The 17,108-nt window shown below is 37.1% G+C and overlaps 1 protein-coding gene and 1 long non-coding RNA gene across 2 annotated transcripts; one reads left to right on the forward strand and one right to left on the reverse strand.

Annotated features, from left to right (window-relative positions):
* Positions 1–873: 873 nt before the first annotated feature.
* Positions 874–1,335, reverse strand: LOC141701398 (uncharacterized). The gene has a single exon (XM_074505059.1). It carries the CDS (start codon positions 1,333–1,335, stop codon positions 874–876), a length of 462 nt encoding a protein of 153 aa, XP_074361160.1.
* A 14,110-nt stretch (positions 1,336–15,445) lies between these two features.
* Positions 15,446–16,355, forward strand: LOC141701406 (uncharacterized). The gene is made up of 3 exons (XR_012566775.1): positions 15,446–15,623; positions 15,722–15,799; positions 16,105–16,355. It is a non-coding gene; the product is annotated as an uncharacterized LOC141701406 (long non-coding RNA).
* Positions 16,356–17,108: the final 753 nt, after the last annotated feature.

The following is a 17,108-nucleotide window of genomic DNA, read 5'->3' on the forward strand; positions in this document are numbered from 1 at the left end:
GATAAGGTCCTTCCCATGGGGCTTTGAACTTTCTCGTGATGGTGGGTTGTGAAGCCGCCGACTCTCGAAGGACTAGATCCCCAACCAAAAACTGTTTAACTTTTACTTTCTTGTTGAAATAAGCTATTGTGCGCGCTTGCTATTGGAGTACTGTCTTCGATGCCTCATCCCTAACTTCTTCCATAAGAACATTGTGAAGTTGGATTCCTTCTGGTGAGGCTTCAACATCAAAATACTCGACCCTTGATGAGTTAAGAAACATTTCGACGGGTAAAATTGCTTCCAAGCCAAAAGCCATCTTAAAAGGGGATATGTCCGTCGCACTTCTAGGGGTCATTTTGTAAGACCAGGGCACATTCGGCAACTCATAGACCCACGGTCTTGGTAATTCATCGACCCTTTTCTTAAGTCCTTGTAAGATTATGCGTTAGACACTTCAACTTGTCTGTTAGCCTGGGGTTATGCCACCGAGGATTTGATGTGTTTAATCTTGATTTGTGAAAGTGTTTTGGTGAACTTTTCTCCTACAAATTGAGTTCCATTGTCAGTTACCACAATTCTTGAGACCCCAAACCTGAATATAATGAACTCCATTAGAAACTCGATCATCTCCTTCTCTCGGATTTTGGCTAATGGTCTTGCCTCGATCCATTTTGTTATGTAGTCAACAGCCACTAAGATGTATTGTGCCTGGTTTTTGGACTTCGGGAAGGGACCCACGATGTCTATACCTCATTGGTAGAAGAGATATGGGTTGACAACCTGGATCATTTCCACCGAGGGCTGATGAGATACCGCTCCATATATTTGACATGATTTACATTTTCGCAAGAAATCTTCACAGTCACTTCGCATTGTGGGCCAAAACAAACCTTACCTCATTATTTTAAGGGCTAAATTCTTTCCACCCAAATGATCCCCGCAAATTCCTGTATGGACTTCGATTATCGAGGTGTGAGACTCTTCTGGTCCCAAGCATCGGAGTAGTGGCTCCACGAGCCCTCGTCGATATAATTTGTTTTCTAGCACATAATAGTTTCTTGCCATGTATGAAATGGCTCTGGCTTCACCCTTATCTTGTGGCAATTTGTTCTGCAAGATGTACTTCAAAATAGGTTGACGCCAATCTGCAATAGAGGAGATTTCATTAACCTTCAGCATGTCGACGGATGGAGTATCCATATCAATAGAGGAAGCATTTCTTTCTTCGACATAAATTCCCTCTGATGTTGCAGCGACGGATGATGCTAATTTAGACAAGGCGTCAGCCCATTGGTTGTCTTCCCTGCAAATGTTCTTGATTGTCCATGACGAAACTTTCCCCAGCAAGGACATGACTAGATTCAAATATGTCGATATTCGAACATCATGTGCCTTAAACTCGCCTTACAGTTGTTTGGTAACAAGCTGGGAATCACCAAATATTTCTAAAACTTTCACTTCCAGCTCAATCGCTAGGCGTATTCCTGTTAACAATGCTTCGTATTCGGCTACATCGTTTGTTACCGGGAATGAGAATTTCAAAGTTTGTTATATTTTGAAGCCCTCTGGACTGATCAAGATCACACCTGCACCCCCTGATGATGTTGTTAAGGATCCGTCGACATAAAGAGTACAGGCCTTCTGTGGGAACAGCGTTTTTTCAGTTGTAGATGTGTCAAAATTGCATTCTACAACAAAGACTGATAGGATTTGGGATTTTATTGCACTATGGGATAGGTACTCGATGTGAAATTGGCTAAGTTTGACCGTCCAAGCAGCTAGACGCCCTGTCATATCCGGTCTGTGCAAGATGCGCTTCAGGGGTTGATTAGTCATGACTTTTATAGGACGCCCTTGAAAGCAGTGACGGAGATTTCTGCTTGTTATGGCGAGAGCATAAACTAGTTTCTCCACATGTGGGTAGCGAGTTTCTGCATCTTTTAGAGTATGGCTAACATAGTAAACTGGGGCTTCACGTCCCTCCACGTCTTTGACTAGAACGGAGGCTACCGACCCATTAGAGGCTGAGATGTACACTTCCAAAGCTTCACGAGACAATGCTCTTGCTAAAATTGGTGGGCTTGTCAGGAAAGTTTTCAATACTTCAAAGCTTTCTTTACATTGATCATCCCACATCAACTTATTGTTCTTTGAAGCCTCTTTGATAACCTTGAAAAAAAGGACAGCATTGTTTAGAGGCTTGTGGTATGAAACGACGAAGGGCCGCTATCCATCTAGTGAGGCGTTGAACCTCTTTTATGGTCGAAGGGTCCTTCATTTCAAATATAGCTATTATTTGGGAGGGGTCAGCCTCAATCCCTCATTGGGAGAAAAGAAATCCCAACAATTTTCCAGATTTTAGATCAAAAGAACATTTTAACGGATTTAATCACATTATTACGACGAACATTCTCAAAGGTTTCTCGAAGGTCTAGGGTATGACCGCTTGAAAATTTTGACTTTGTTATCATATCGTCGACATACACCTCGAGGTTTCGACCCAACTGATTTTTAAATATTTCATCCATCATACGCTGAAATGTCGCACCGGCATTGATCAACCCAAAAAGCATGTTTTGATATGCGAAGATACCTCGATGTGTGATAAATGCCGTTTGTTCCCAATCTTGATCATCCATCCTGATTTGATTATAGCCTGAGAAAGCGTCCATGAAAGATAGCATTTCATGACCCGCCATTGTGTTGATAAGTTAATCTATATTTGGCAAAGGATAATAATCCTTAGGGCATGCTCTGTTGAGGTCAGAGTAATCAACACACATTCTCCATTTTCCATTAGTTTTCTTAACCAGGATAGCATTAGCAATTCATGTAGGAAATTTCACCGGTTCGATAAATCGAGCCTCTAAAAGTCGATCAAGCTCTTCGTCGATAGCTCGACGCTTTTCATCTGAGAAAGTCCGCCTCTTTTGTCTGACAGGATTCTTTTGACGGTCGACATGCAGAGAGTGTCTTGCAACGTCAGTTGGAATTCCAGACATGTCAGATGGTGGCCATGCAAATATGTCCGAGAACTCCCGAAGCAACCTCGTTAATTCATCTTTTATTTGAGGATTTAAATCTTTTCCAATTTTAACCGATTTGCTGGGGGAATTTTTATCAATCGCAATCTCGATCGTTTCACCGACAGGTGAGAACGAGGGATCCCTTGGAATGTCGAAAATTCTACCGGCATCTATCTAAATGACTTCATTAATAGATTGAGTGTCATTATCTTGCTTCTTATGCACAACAGTAGTGAAGTAGCATTGTCTTGACACGGCTGGGTCGCCACACATCTCTCCCACTCCAAACTCAGTCGGGAATTTCATTTTTAAGTGAGGGATCGACGTAATGGCTTCTAATACCGAGATTGTCGTTCTCCCTAGTATGGCATTGTGACTTGAGGTTGCACTTATTACGTGGAACTTAGCTATCTTCCATACTTGGCAAGGCATCGTGCCGAAAAGCACTGGCAGGTCAATTATCCCGACCACTTTCACCTCATTACCTGTGAAGCCATAAAGAGGTGAATGGGTATTTTCTAGCTTTCTATCTCCTGTATTCATTCACGCTAAAGCATGATGATAAAGGATGTCGACAGAACTACCGTTATCGACAAGGATCTTTTTTACTATGTTAGTGCTGATTTTGGCGGTGATAACCAGCGCATCTTGATGGCCTCGTATGATATTTAGGGCATAGCTCTAATCCAGAAGGATATGACGAGAGATGGAGAAGGCTTGTTTCTTTTGGGACACTGAGGATTAACATTATACACTTCTCGAGCGTACGACTTACGAGAGTTGTTTGACATGCCTCCGGCGGCGTAACCCCCGAAAATTACGTCGACTATTATGTCATCTTGTCTCTGATGAGTTTGGCCTTGTCCTTAGATATAATGGATGAAATGGCCTTTTCTAATTTTGGATTCAATGTGATTGCTTAATTGGTAGCACTGTTCTATAATGTGTCCAATATGTTCATGATAGTCGTAAACTGTGAGTTTGGTAAACTCTTTATCTTTTCTGTCACAGGCCTGTTCGCGGTTCGATATTCTTCCATTCTATTATCTCTTCTTGCTGCTGAACGTCGAGGGTATTTGGAATTATATCCTCATGATCTCGGAGTCCGGGGACTATGAGCTCTTGACCTGTCATATTTGTAACTAGAGCCTCTCAAAGATCTTATACTACCCACTGCCTCTTCGAGTGTCATAAGGTGTTTAACAATTTGGAATGTTGCATGAAGGTGTTGAGGATGTTTTTCTATGAGTTCTTCTAGTAAAATACCATATCGGTTTCCATCAATGCCTGCTGCTAAATAATTCACCGCCAAAGGCTCCTCTAGGTCTGTTATCTCAGATATAGCTTGACGAAAGCGACCTAAATAGCTTCTCAGAGATTCGCTAGGCCGTTGTCTCATCATAATCAAAGATTCCGTAATTTTGCCCCCTTTCAAGTTGCTTGAAAATCTTGTTTGAAATTTAATCTTCAACATAGTCCAAGAGTCGATTGACCTAGATGGGAGATTGTTATACCAACGTAGGGTTGTGCCTTATAAGCATGTAGAGAAGAATTTGCAACGGGTGACTTTTGAGTGTTCGTAAAACACCATTCGACCGTCAAAGGTGTTATGGAAACCCGATGGGTCAGAGGATCCATCAAATTGATCAAGTGCCAGAGTTTTTAAAGTCCTGTCTATTTTTGCTTTCTCGATGCTTCGAGAGAGAGGGCTTTCCACCGGGGCTTCGAACCTCGATTGAGTGCGAACTAGATCTCGCAACTGGTCCATATCTTCCTATATTTCTAAGAACTCCTCCTGTAAGATTGAGTCTGTTGACACTGACCCTTGCGAAGTTCCCCCTGAAGACACTGTCTTAGGATGTCGGGGTCTTGAATATATAGACTCAGTAGAAACCTCATCTTCATCATAATAGTAATCATCATCATCCTCTGAAAGCTTTACATAATCAAGTTCCTCATCACCACCTTCCTTAATCAACGCTTATTTCAACTCTTGCTGCAAACGATGAATCTCTCTTATTTTTTCCAATTTCGCCTCTAGTCTTTGAGTTTCAGCTTCTAACATCTTGAGCTCTTCATCTGAGCCTTCTACACCGTCTATCTCTTGTTCTCGTAAGAGTTTCTTCTACTACAACTTTTGTAAATGCAACCTAGCATCACTGGAGAGCACCTGCTTCCCCTTTTCTGTTAAAATACGAGAGTGAGTATCCTTAATCATTTTCCTCTTGCGTTTGACTGGTTGTCTCTGCGCCTGAGATCCTTCAGGTGGGGGGTTTTCCTCCACCGGAAACAACCGTCTTGGTTTAAGGGTCGACGATATTTTATCATTTTCTGCATGAGCAACATGTTCTGATTTTTGAATAGTTTAGATCTCTGTCGTGTTCCCACATTTCTTTGGATCTGTTTCTTCAATGATCATGTTGGAGTATCAAATTTAAGAGCTCCTTCTAGCGTCAAATGATGACCCTAAGTTTGAGCCATGTTTATATGAGGAACTATACTCTTTATTGATACTTATTTTTCCAACTTTTTACAAGTAGGGCAATTAGAGCGGGGCCGTATCTTGCTGGGTAAGTGAAATCAATGGCTGTCATGTAGATGACAGATTCACTGGCTCGGTTTATATCCTGATCCAACTTTTATCGTAATTATACTTTATTGGAAACATCTACATGAGGATCTATGAAAGAAAAAGATCAAAGTTAGGATATGATTTTCATAATTTGATGAAAAAAATTACGAAGCCAAGGGTTACGGAGGACAAAAGTTGCAACCAACAAAGAAAAAAAGCATTATACAGACAGGACTCATGAATAAAGCAACTGATCTTTCCTGGAAACTGTTGTTTATAATGATCAAGTGAACCAGCAACTAAATTGACACAATACTACACTCTAAAAAATATATCACGATTCCCGGCCTAAATGTTGGACAACATATTATAATTTACATTAAGGTTTTTTGAAAAACACAAGCAATTTAGAGTGATGTTTGATCACATCTATGTGAGAAATCCTAAGTATGAAATTGATTACAAATTTTAGATTTTCTTTCCTCATTTGTGCTATGTGATTTGTATATTTAGTATATAATTATTTGATAACTACTTGGATTAAAAATATGAATAGTGTGTAGCCTTACTTGTAGACTGCAAATTTGTTGTATGGATGCATTAGAGGACATTTTACACATTAAATTATAGGTAGGTAGCTAACTAATAGATGTGATGGAAGTTCATATACAATGCCGACCTTTTTATAAATAATTTTAATTCAAATAAAAAATTAAAATTTTACCTCCTAATAAATGTAGACCTCACTTCTTTTGGGAGCACTTTCTTCATTGTTTCCTGTAATATAAATATTGAATATTTTAAAATTAAAAAATGAAAATGATTCATGACTTCTGTTAAACCTTGTATATGGATCAATTTTTTTCTTAAGGAAAAAAATTCATGTTAACAATTTTAGGCTATATCTTAATAAAAAAATCTAAAATCGAACTTAATGTAATTTGATTTACCGTAATATAATAAATAAACATAGATGTGTACATATAAGCATGTAACACTTAATCATGGTTTGAATCAAGTTCTTCTTCTGGTATGGTTACACTAAATATAAAATAATTTTTTTTTTGTTTAAGAAAATCTGAACACAAAAAATCAAGATGATTTAAAATGTAATCATAATAAAGTATACATTCATTACTTTATAAAATGACCCATTTCCGAGCACAAATACACACACACATATATATATATATATATTAAAAATTGATTCAGATGACGGGGTAAGTCGATTCATATTAAAATTAAGATGGTTAGCATTTTATAATTATAACTGGTTATAATTGGGAAAAGTTGGAAAAATTTACCAATATAGGAAAAATTTTAATTGTATTATTCTTGTTTTTGATGATTTTATTGAGTTATAACTCAAAAATAGTATACTACTAGAACAATTAATTCAATTTTGGTATAATAGGAATGATAGGATAGCAAATATATTTTAAAATTTTGAGATTATATTGTTCAATGATTTTATTGAGTTACAGTTCAAAAATAGTTAGAGTATTAGAACCGTGATTTAAATTTTTTAAAATTTATTTGGAAAGAGACATAGATCAGAAGGATGGATGATGTGTAAAGTGTCAAGGCTAGATATAGATAAGGGATGGATGTAAGGGTAGATATAGATATGCGATGGATGATGTAAAGTAAGGGTAGATATAGATAAAGGATGGATGGATGATGCACAAGGTAGATATAGATAAAGGATGGATGGATGATGCAAAGTGGTCACACGAGGACGTGGGAGTGACTTTCAGCACATAAACATAATCGAAAAAAAATTAACACAAAAATACTAAAATTCATGAAAAATACTTAATTCAAACGCTCATATTAATCTTAATAATTGATTAGAGTGGGTAATGAAAGATGCATGAATCCCAATACAATCTACTCGCACAATTTTTCTCTCTTGCTATGTCCAATTAAGGTACCGATGAATGATGAAAAATGGTTTGATGAGGAAGATGTGGGATTTGAGCATATAAACACAAACAAAATATTAAAAAACCTAAAATCTTAACTTCAAGGATTCATGAAAAAATTGTTAATTCAGAGGCTCGGAATCTTACGAGTTGATTGAAGTAGATACCGAAAGATCTACGGATCTGAACATATTCCACTTGCACAATTTATGTTTCTTTCTATATCCAAGCAATTGGTTGAGAATCGTCCAACAATCTACAACAAGAACGATTGACCGTGAATTGTCCAACGATATGGAACAAGAACGATTATACAAATGTGTGCTCTCTCAGTGTTTCTCTCACTTGTGGGCGGCTAAGTATTTCACTGTATATGATATGAGTAATATTATTTTGAGAAGGAAATACATTTTGTGTGTATATAAAGGCAAGAGGAAAATCATATTTCCCTAAAGTGTTCAATAAAATTACTATTCCAACCCTCTATATCATATTTACAATTTTGTAATTAATTTATATAATTTTATCTAGTTAAATGTGAAATAATGTTATATTCGTAACTAGTATTTTTACAAGCCATTTAGTACAATATATTTAACCAACTTGAAAGGCATGAAGAAATTTAGAAAATGTAATATTTACTTTCTACTCTTTTTTGGATAACAACCTTGTAACTAATTTTTTGACATTAACTTAAACACGGTATATTAATATACATATTAAAAAAATTACGATGAGTAATGAGAAGAACTCCCTTCATCCAGTTTTTCCTTTTCATTAATCAGAATTCATATTTTATTCAATCAAACAAAAAAGGGTGATAATTGTGCTAATATAAAATTGAGACAATGATATTCACGCTCTATTTATCATAATTATTGGATCGGACAAATCATTTGGGATAAGAAAAAAATAGTAGAAATGGACAACAAGACTAAAATGGACGGAGTATATAACATTACAAAAAAAAGTATAGTTCGGTGTAACATGTAAAATGGTCTAATATATGAAATTTACCAAATTCGATTCTCTAAGACATTAGACTTCTTTTACTTAGATTATATTCAAGAGTATTGAATATCCTAGAGTTATATCACTATCTTCAATGGAAGATCAAGAACATAGGTATTCTACATAGTACTCATATTAATATACGACGTTCTTTTGCTTTTTCCAAACTTTCTAATATTCTTTTAAATTGTAAGGATGATAACTACAATTCTATAAACTTGCAGGAACTTTGTGGAATCATGATTTAAAGAAAAGTCTACAGAACATAAGATTTCATGTTCAATTGTTAGGTTCAAATCACATATATTTGAGAGGTGAAGTTGTCTCTTGGTGAAGAAAAAAATGGTCAAAGGTAAAGAATAATGATTTTAGATTTGCCTTATTTAGTTTGAAAGAGTATCGACAAGACTTGTTTTTTATCCTAAATTTCTAACAACTATTGTGTTCCTCTCATGTTAAGTTGTTCACTCATGGGTGTAAATTTATTAATGTGTTCTATTATGTTAGAATTAGGTGTGTAGATCTATTAAAGTATTTTGTTGTTCGTTTATGAAGATGTTATTGGTATTTCATGTTCGTCAAGAGCATGGGTGTAGATTGATCATCAAGGTACTCTGTTAACGAGAATGTCCTATTGTTGAGGCTCTTTAAGCATATATATTTCTATTTACTACTAAGAAGCAGGCACCCAAAAATAATCTTCTAGCCTCTCCAATGTATTTGTAAATATCCATCTACAAGTCTAGTAAAAAAGTAATGTGTAGAATTAGAAGTGAAATTGGAAAATGAGGAGAACTTATCCAGAAAAGACCCCGCATGGGGATGGACAGACGGAGGATGATATCTATGCATCCAAAATTTGAAGAACTGCCATTGAGATGGACTGGACTCCTCTAGTCTTGTTTAAAATATTTTGTAACACAGTAGTCTATCGCATGGTTTTCAACTATTTCATGTCATTCTAGTGTTGTATGTTTAGTACACATTGTTACGTATTAATCATTAGTAAACGACTACCTACAAAATTTTTAATATTTCATCTTTATATAATAGTATAGATATATCAAAATAAATATTTTATTTTATTTTGAAATTCTTCGAGGTGATTTTTAAGTTCTAAAAATATTCAAAATACTACCCTGCTACTCTAAACAAACAAAATAAAGATATGTTTACACAAAATCCGAACCACAAGATCAAAATCAAATCAACCGTAATCAGTAGGACTCTCTAGTTCTCTCACTAAGCAGGGATTTCTTTTGAAATTCCTACAATGTATATGTATGTATTATATGAGTAAAATTCTATGAAGACCATGTTTTTCTTGGAGACCACGGAGACCACTTATATTTTGCAACTAAAATCTTGCATAAACATTATAAAATGTAATATTTTACGAATTATGTTCTACAAAGATCATTATTTTATTCAAAATATTGAATATCATACATGTACTTGCATGTAGAACATTACAAAATGTTTTATCCTACGAAACATGTTTAGTTTGCAAAAAAAATTGTTTAGATTACAGAATATACACATTATACTTATTAAACTTAAATGATATTCAATAATTTTAATAAATTAGTGATATTCATAAACATACTTAATAATATATTTTATAGGGTTTTGATTGCAGAACATAGGAGGTCTCCGTGGTCTACAACAAAAATGTGGTGACTCATATATATATATGCATTTTTTCAAATAGAAATAATCCTTAAAATGAAAACTAGAAAATAACTTTTAAAATTTGTATTAAGCTTTCTTTATTTTTAACACTAACATTTTACTAGTTCACACAATAACTTTCCTAATTTTAAAATTTAGCCCTTGAGGACCCACCACTACCAGAAATAGTGCCTACGACATCACCCTTTTAACATCGGTTAGAAATTTCACCGATGTTAAAAGCAGTTTTAACATCGATCGCTTCAAAACCGATGTTAAAGGTATTGTCAGACATCGGTATCTTAACTAACCGATGTTTATAATCGTTTTAAAAAAAAAAAAGGTCCGTTTATTTCTTTCCCCCATTAATACACCAAAAAATTCCCCGCTTAACCAAAAATTTTATTCTCAGTTTTTCCGGTTCTCCCTTCTCTCTCATTCTCTTTTCTCTTTTCTCTCTTCTCTCTCACTGTCTCATCTCTCTTCTCTCAGTCTCTCTTCAGAGTGCAGCACGTGTGTGTTGGGTTTTAATCTAAACTTAACTAGTTTATTTACCTGATTTAGTTGTTTGTTAATAATGGCATTTGTTAGGCATGTTTTTAGTAAAAAGACTGAGTCTTACGTGGGTTCAGTTTCTTTAGGAGAGTCAAGGTGAGTTTAGGAGTGTTTTATGTAAACGTTGCTGATTTGTAGGAATTTGTTTTTAGCTAGTTTGTTTTATATTTCCATTGCCTGTAACCAGTTCAGTGAGCTGTGATAATAATATATTAAGTTTTGCTTTCTCCAGTTTCAAAGTGTAAACAGGTGTGTGTGTTTCTTATATCAGGTTTAAAACTCTACATTCTGGTATCAGAGCCTCGTAGTGTATGCCAAAGTATATGCCTAAACAGAGAACTATGGACGTGTCAAAGTCGAAGGAGGGATCACTGGGGCTCAACTATCCTATGCTGTCAAAGAATAACTATACGACATGGTCGTTAAAGATGAAAGTTAATATGGAGGCACAAGGCGTGTGGGAGGCAATTGAGTCCGATGGTAAAAAGTCACAGGTTGAGGTTCGTACAGACAAAATGGCGTTGGCAATAATTTACCAGAGTATTCCAGAGGAGATTTTACTGTCCGTAGCGGAGAAGAAGTCGGCACAGGAGGCTTGGGAGGCTATAAAAACCATGTGTGTAGGTGCTGATAGAGTGAAGAAGGCGAAGGTGCAGACCTTGAGAGCCGAACTAGAGTCTCTAACCATGAAAGAAACCGAGCAGATTGACGATTTCTGTATGAGGCTGTGTGGTATCGTAACAAACATACGTGTTTTGGGTGAGATAATGGAGGAATCATATGTTGTCAAGAAACTTCTCAGGGCAGTGCCAGCCAAGTATCTTCAAATTGCCTCTACGATAGAACAGTTTGGCAATCTTGAAGAAATGACAGTTGAAGAAACCTTGGGACGACTCAAAGCTCATGAAGAACGAATTCGTGGGACTACGGAGACCTCGGGTAATCAGCTGTTATTGACAGAGGAGGAGTGGATGAAAAAGGAAGCTCAGAATGGACAGTTGTTGCTTACTAGGGAGGAGTGGCTGAAGAAAATGTCACAAAATCAGAAGGGTAAGCGGGATGCTGAATCTAGAAACAAGGAAGGAAACCGAGGATACCGAGACAAGAGCAAGGTGAGATGCTTCAATTGCAGCATCTTGGAACATTATGCTTCTGAATGTCGTAAACCAAAACGAGAGAAGGAATCAAGACAAGAGGCAAATTTGACTCAAATTGAAGATGATGAACCTGCCTTGCTTTTAACGGAGTGTGATGAAAAACAAGAAAAAATGTTTTTGTTAGATGAAAGGAACGTGATGCCAAAATTAAAGCAAGAACCTGAAGCAAATTTGGAGTCAAATTTATGGTACCTTGATAATGGAGCTAGTAACCACATGACGGGAGTGCGTTCGAAATTTACTAAGCTTGATGAAAGTGTGACTGGTGAAGTATGTTTTGGCGATGGATCCACTGTCACAATAAAGGGAAAAGGTTCAGTGGTTTTGAGGTGTCAAACTGGTGAGGAACATGTGTTAAGTGAGGTATATTTTATTCCCTCTCTTTGCAACAATATTATTAGTTTGGGTCAACTAGCAGAAGAAGGTTGCAAAGTGGTACTTCATGGAGATTTGTTGTGGGTCAACGACAAAGATGGAAGATTATTGGTAAAAGTTAAAAGTTCAAGAAACAGATTGTATAAAATAATCATTGAAGGAAGCAAACCTGCATGTCTGATGTCAAAGGCAGAAGAGGATTCTTGGTTGTGGCATTGTAGGCTCGGACATGTGAACTTCAAAGCTATGAATCTTATGTATGACAAAGAGATGGCTCGAGGCTTACCAAAATTTGTTCAGCCAAACGAAATATGCAGAGGGTGTTTAATGTCAAAGCAAGTAAGGTCTTCATTTCCTCAACGAACTTCTTTTAATGCCTCGAAAATCCTGGACCTTGTGCACGGAGACATCTGTGGTCCTATATCGCCTTCAACACCTGGTGGAAAGAGGTATTTCTTTTTGTTGGTAGACGATTATAGTAGACTAATGTGGGTGTATTTTCTAACTACAAAAGATGAGGCATTCGAGTACTTTAAGAAATTCAGAGCATTAGTGGAAGATCGACCTGAACGAAAGATAAATGTGTTCAGAACAGACCGAGGTGGGGAATTCTGTTCGAGTAAATTTACTGAATATTGTGAGAATGCTGGAATTCAACGACATTATACAACACCGTATTCTCCACAGCAGAATGGCGTGGTTGAGAGGAGAAATAGGACGGTTGTAGCAATGGCAAGAAGCTTCCTAAAGGAGAAAAACATGCCACACAAGTTCTGGGCAGAAGCAGTAAGACACTCAATTTATGTGCTGAATCGGTTACCAACTAAGGTTGTTGTTGGGAAGACACCATACGAAGCATGGTCAGGTAAGATTCCAAATCTCGAATATTTAAAGATTTTTGGTTGCATTGCACATGTAAAAATTCCTAGTGTCAAAGTAACTAAATTGGATGATAGAAGTAAAGTTTTGGTATATTTGGGAAAAGAGCCCGGTACAAAGGGCTGCAGGTTGTATGATCCTAAAACTAACTCCCTCCAAGTTAGTCGAGATATTGTTTTTGAAGAAAACAAAAGCTGGCCATGGGAACAGGGCTTCGACGACAACAATTCTCAAAGTTCATTTGTCATAGTAAACGGAAAAACGGTTGAAGAAGCAGATGGTGAAACAACAGATTATGTAAGTGATTTTTCTGATATTGCTACACCAACACAAAGTCGTGTGAATAACACCATTCAATCGTCTGATGAAGAAAGTGAGCCCAGGCGTTTCAGGCAACTTTCTGATATTTACAATGATACTGAAGAGGTGGAATTACATGATGAGTTGATGCTGATGGGGATTGAGGAACCTGTATGCTACAGTCAGGCAATAAAAGAAAAACCATGGGAAAAGGCCATGACAGACGAAATCGAAGCCATAGAGAAAAACGGGACTTGGAAGTTGGTCGAGTTACCAACTGGGCACAAACCCATTGGACTGAAATGGGTGTATAAAATAAAAAGGGACACGGAAGGGAGGATTTTAAAGTACAAAGCGCGGCTTGTAGCAAAAGGGTATGTTCAAAAATACGGTGTGGATTATGAGGAGGTTTTTGCTCCAGTAACTAGGTTGGAAACAGTCCGTTTACTCCTTGCACTTGCTGCTAAATATAGCTGGGAAGTGCATCATCTTGATGTAAAGTCGGCATTTTTAAATGGTGAGTTAAGTGAGGATGTGTATGTGTGTCAGCCAGAAGGGTTTGTGGTGAAGGGAAAGGAGAATCTTGTGTATAAACTAGCTAAGGCCTTGTATGGATTAAAACAGGCCCCAAGGGCCTGGTATGCAAAGCTTAACTGGTGCTTGAAGAATCTGGGTTTTATCAAATGTCCTTATGAACCAGCTGTATACACTAAACGAATCGGTAATGAAGTCTTGCTGGTGGGAGTCTATGTTGATGATTTACTAGTCACAGGGACTAGTGTTGAAAGCATTAATTTTTTCAAGAAGCAGATGACAGAATCTTTTGAAATGAGTGATCTCGGAAAGCTCTCTCACTATCTGGGAATAGAAGTGAAGCAAAGTGCTGATGGCATCGAGTTGAAACAGAGTGCATATGCGAAGAAAGTGCTGCTGAAGGCTGGTTTGTTTGAATGCAATCCAGTAAAGTATCCAATGGAAGAAAAATTGCAGATACATAAAGATGAAACCGGGAAGCCTATAGATCCAACTCAGTTTAAAAGCATTGTGGGGGGTCTTCGATATCTAGTTCATACTCGTCCTGACATAGCTTTCGCTATAGGGATTGTTAGCCGCTATATGGAGAGACCCACAGAACTCCACTATAGTGCAGTGAAACGTATTTTACGCTATGTAAAAGGCACTTTGGATTATGGTCTGCATTATGCAAGAGGAACAGGTAACTACATATTATCGGGGTTTTCTGACAGTGATTTGGCAGGAAATATTGAAGATAGGAAGAGCACAGGAGGCATGGTGTTCTATCTAAATGACAGCTTGATAACTTGGGTCTCTCAGAAGCAGAGGTGTGTTGCTCTTTCTTCTTGCGAAGCTGAATTCATGGCTGCTACGGCAGCAGCATGCCAGGGTGTATGGTTGCAGAAATTGCTAAGTCAAATCGTCAATGTCAAGCTAGGTCCTGTGGTAATGTATCTGGATAATAAGTCAGCTATAGACTTGGCAAAGAATCCAACGTTTCATGGTCGAAACAAGCATATAGACATTCGTTATCACTTTATTAGAGAATGTGTTGAGAGAGGAGAAATTGAACTCAAGCATGTTAGCACTAACAAACAGAAGGCAGATGTTTTGACAAAGGCCCTGGGAGCAGTCAAGTTCGAGCGTATGCGTGATTTGCTTGGGATGAAGAAGTTGTCTGCATAAGTTTAGATTAAGGGAGTGTTTTGTTGGGTTTTAATCTAAACTTAACTAGTTTATTTACCTGATTTAGTTGTTTGTTAATAATGGCATTTGTTAGGCATGTTTTTAGTAAAAAGACTGAGTCTTACGTGGGTTTAGTTTCTTTAGGAAAGTCATGGTGAGTTTAGGAGTGTTTTATGTAAACGTTGCTGATTTGTAGGAATTTGTTTTTAGCTAGTTTGTTTTATATTTCCATTGCCTGTAACCAGTTCAGTGAGCTGTGATAATAATATATTAAGTTTTGCTTTCTCCAGTTTCAAAGTGTAAACAGGTGTGTGTGTTTCTTATATCAGGTTTAAAACTCTACAGTGTGTTGGTTCCTGCTGAATTTGGGGATCATGGGATTAAAGGAATGATACTGGCTGCTAATTATGTTCCATATCTTGGGATCTTCTTAGGAATGCAGATTTCTGTTATTGATTTTGCTCGATCTGTAAGTTAGAGTTTAATTTATAGATTTATTTATGTAGAACGTTCACTGAAAGATAATATACACTTAAGATTAACTGCATTGCTTCATGCATATTGTAGGTGTTGGGTCTATAAAAGTTAAACAGTTCGAAATTTGATGCTCAGACACTAAATCATGTTGTAATTTTTATGCCAGAGGTACATGGCCGTTCATGATAATACTTAACGGTTATGACATCAACAGATGCCTTTTACATTCCTGAGCTCTAAATGCATCACTGCAAAGCTATATGTTATTAGTCGCGGTTAATTAGTGACATAGGATATCTTGCATGTTCCAACTAATTAAATGTATAAGAATGTTACAACTAAAAAGTTGATTGATGCTGGTCTGGATTGCAGAGCATGCCCATATTAGTAAGTATATAAGACTGGACAAGAGAAATAATGCTTGTCCAGGTATTGGATGGTTCTGACGATATGTTGGTTCGACATCTTATCAGGGAAGAAGTGCTAAAATGGCAGCGCAAGGGTTTGAACATTTTGTAGGAATCAACTTACTTTAAGGTAACCTTGCACGTGTTATATTCACAGAGTCTATTTACTCATCAAGAATCATGTATTATCAGGAAACCAGCCGGACAGACCAGTTCACTTGGGAGTACTGCAAGAATGGTTTGGCATCCACTGGGGAAACACTCGAGCTTTCGCTCTTTTGTTCACTCTAATATTCATTTCACTACCACTAGTTTTGTTCCGTCGAGTAGGTCAGTACAAATAATCAATGTAGACCTCTCTCGTACATACATTAGCTATGTTCCAGTTTATGTTGAAATTAATCTCAAAGTATTTATTATTGCATTGTTCTATTTAGTTATTTGAATTAGTATTTGTTGATGGCATATTTTTAGGAGAAAGAATAAGTCATGAGATGTTAGAGTTTGTTTAGGAAACCACTTTGTACGTGGGCTAATTTTTAGCATGTTAGTTTTTCTGCACTTTCTATATATTGCTGTAACTCTCTGGGAAATAAATAAGTCGAAGCATTCCTTCAGCAAACACATTACTTGTTTACACAGTTATACTTATATATATATTGTTAGTAGCAAGAAGTGGTATCAGAGCTAGAAGGCTTTGACTGACGATCTCACCAGCGATGGAGGGGAACAAAACGAAAGGAGGTTCGTACGGTTTGAGTTATCCAACGCTTGCCAGAAACAACTATACGGCTTGGGCCCTTAAAATGAAGGTGGTGATGCAAGCACAGGGGGTATGGCGCGCTATCGAACCCATCGATCCCAAGGTGGCAGTAGAAGAGAAAGCTGACAACGTAGCGTTGGCAATGATATATCAGGGACTCCCTGAAGACGTGTTGCTAACGATCGCCAGCAAGAAAACGGCGAAAGATGCTTGGGACACGATAAAAGTATTATGTCAAGGTGCAGACAAAGCAAAAAGGGCACGGATACAAAATCTGAAGTCAGAGTTTGAAATGCTGCATATGAAT

The sequence above is a fragment of the Apium graveolens genome, unplaced genomic scaffold (assembly GCF_009905375.1).
Source record: "Apium graveolens cultivar Ventura unplaced genomic scaffold, ASM990537v1 ctg3792, whole genome shotgun sequence".
NCBI lineage: Eukaryota > Viridiplantae > Streptophyta > Magnoliopsida > Apiales > Apiaceae > Apium > Apium graveolens.

Excerpts from the sequence above, each read along its gene's own strand:
- LOC141701398 (XM_074505059.1), bottom strand. The coding sequence starts at position 1,335 with ATGTCCTTGCTGGGGAAAGTTTCGTCATGGACAATCAAGAACATTTGC.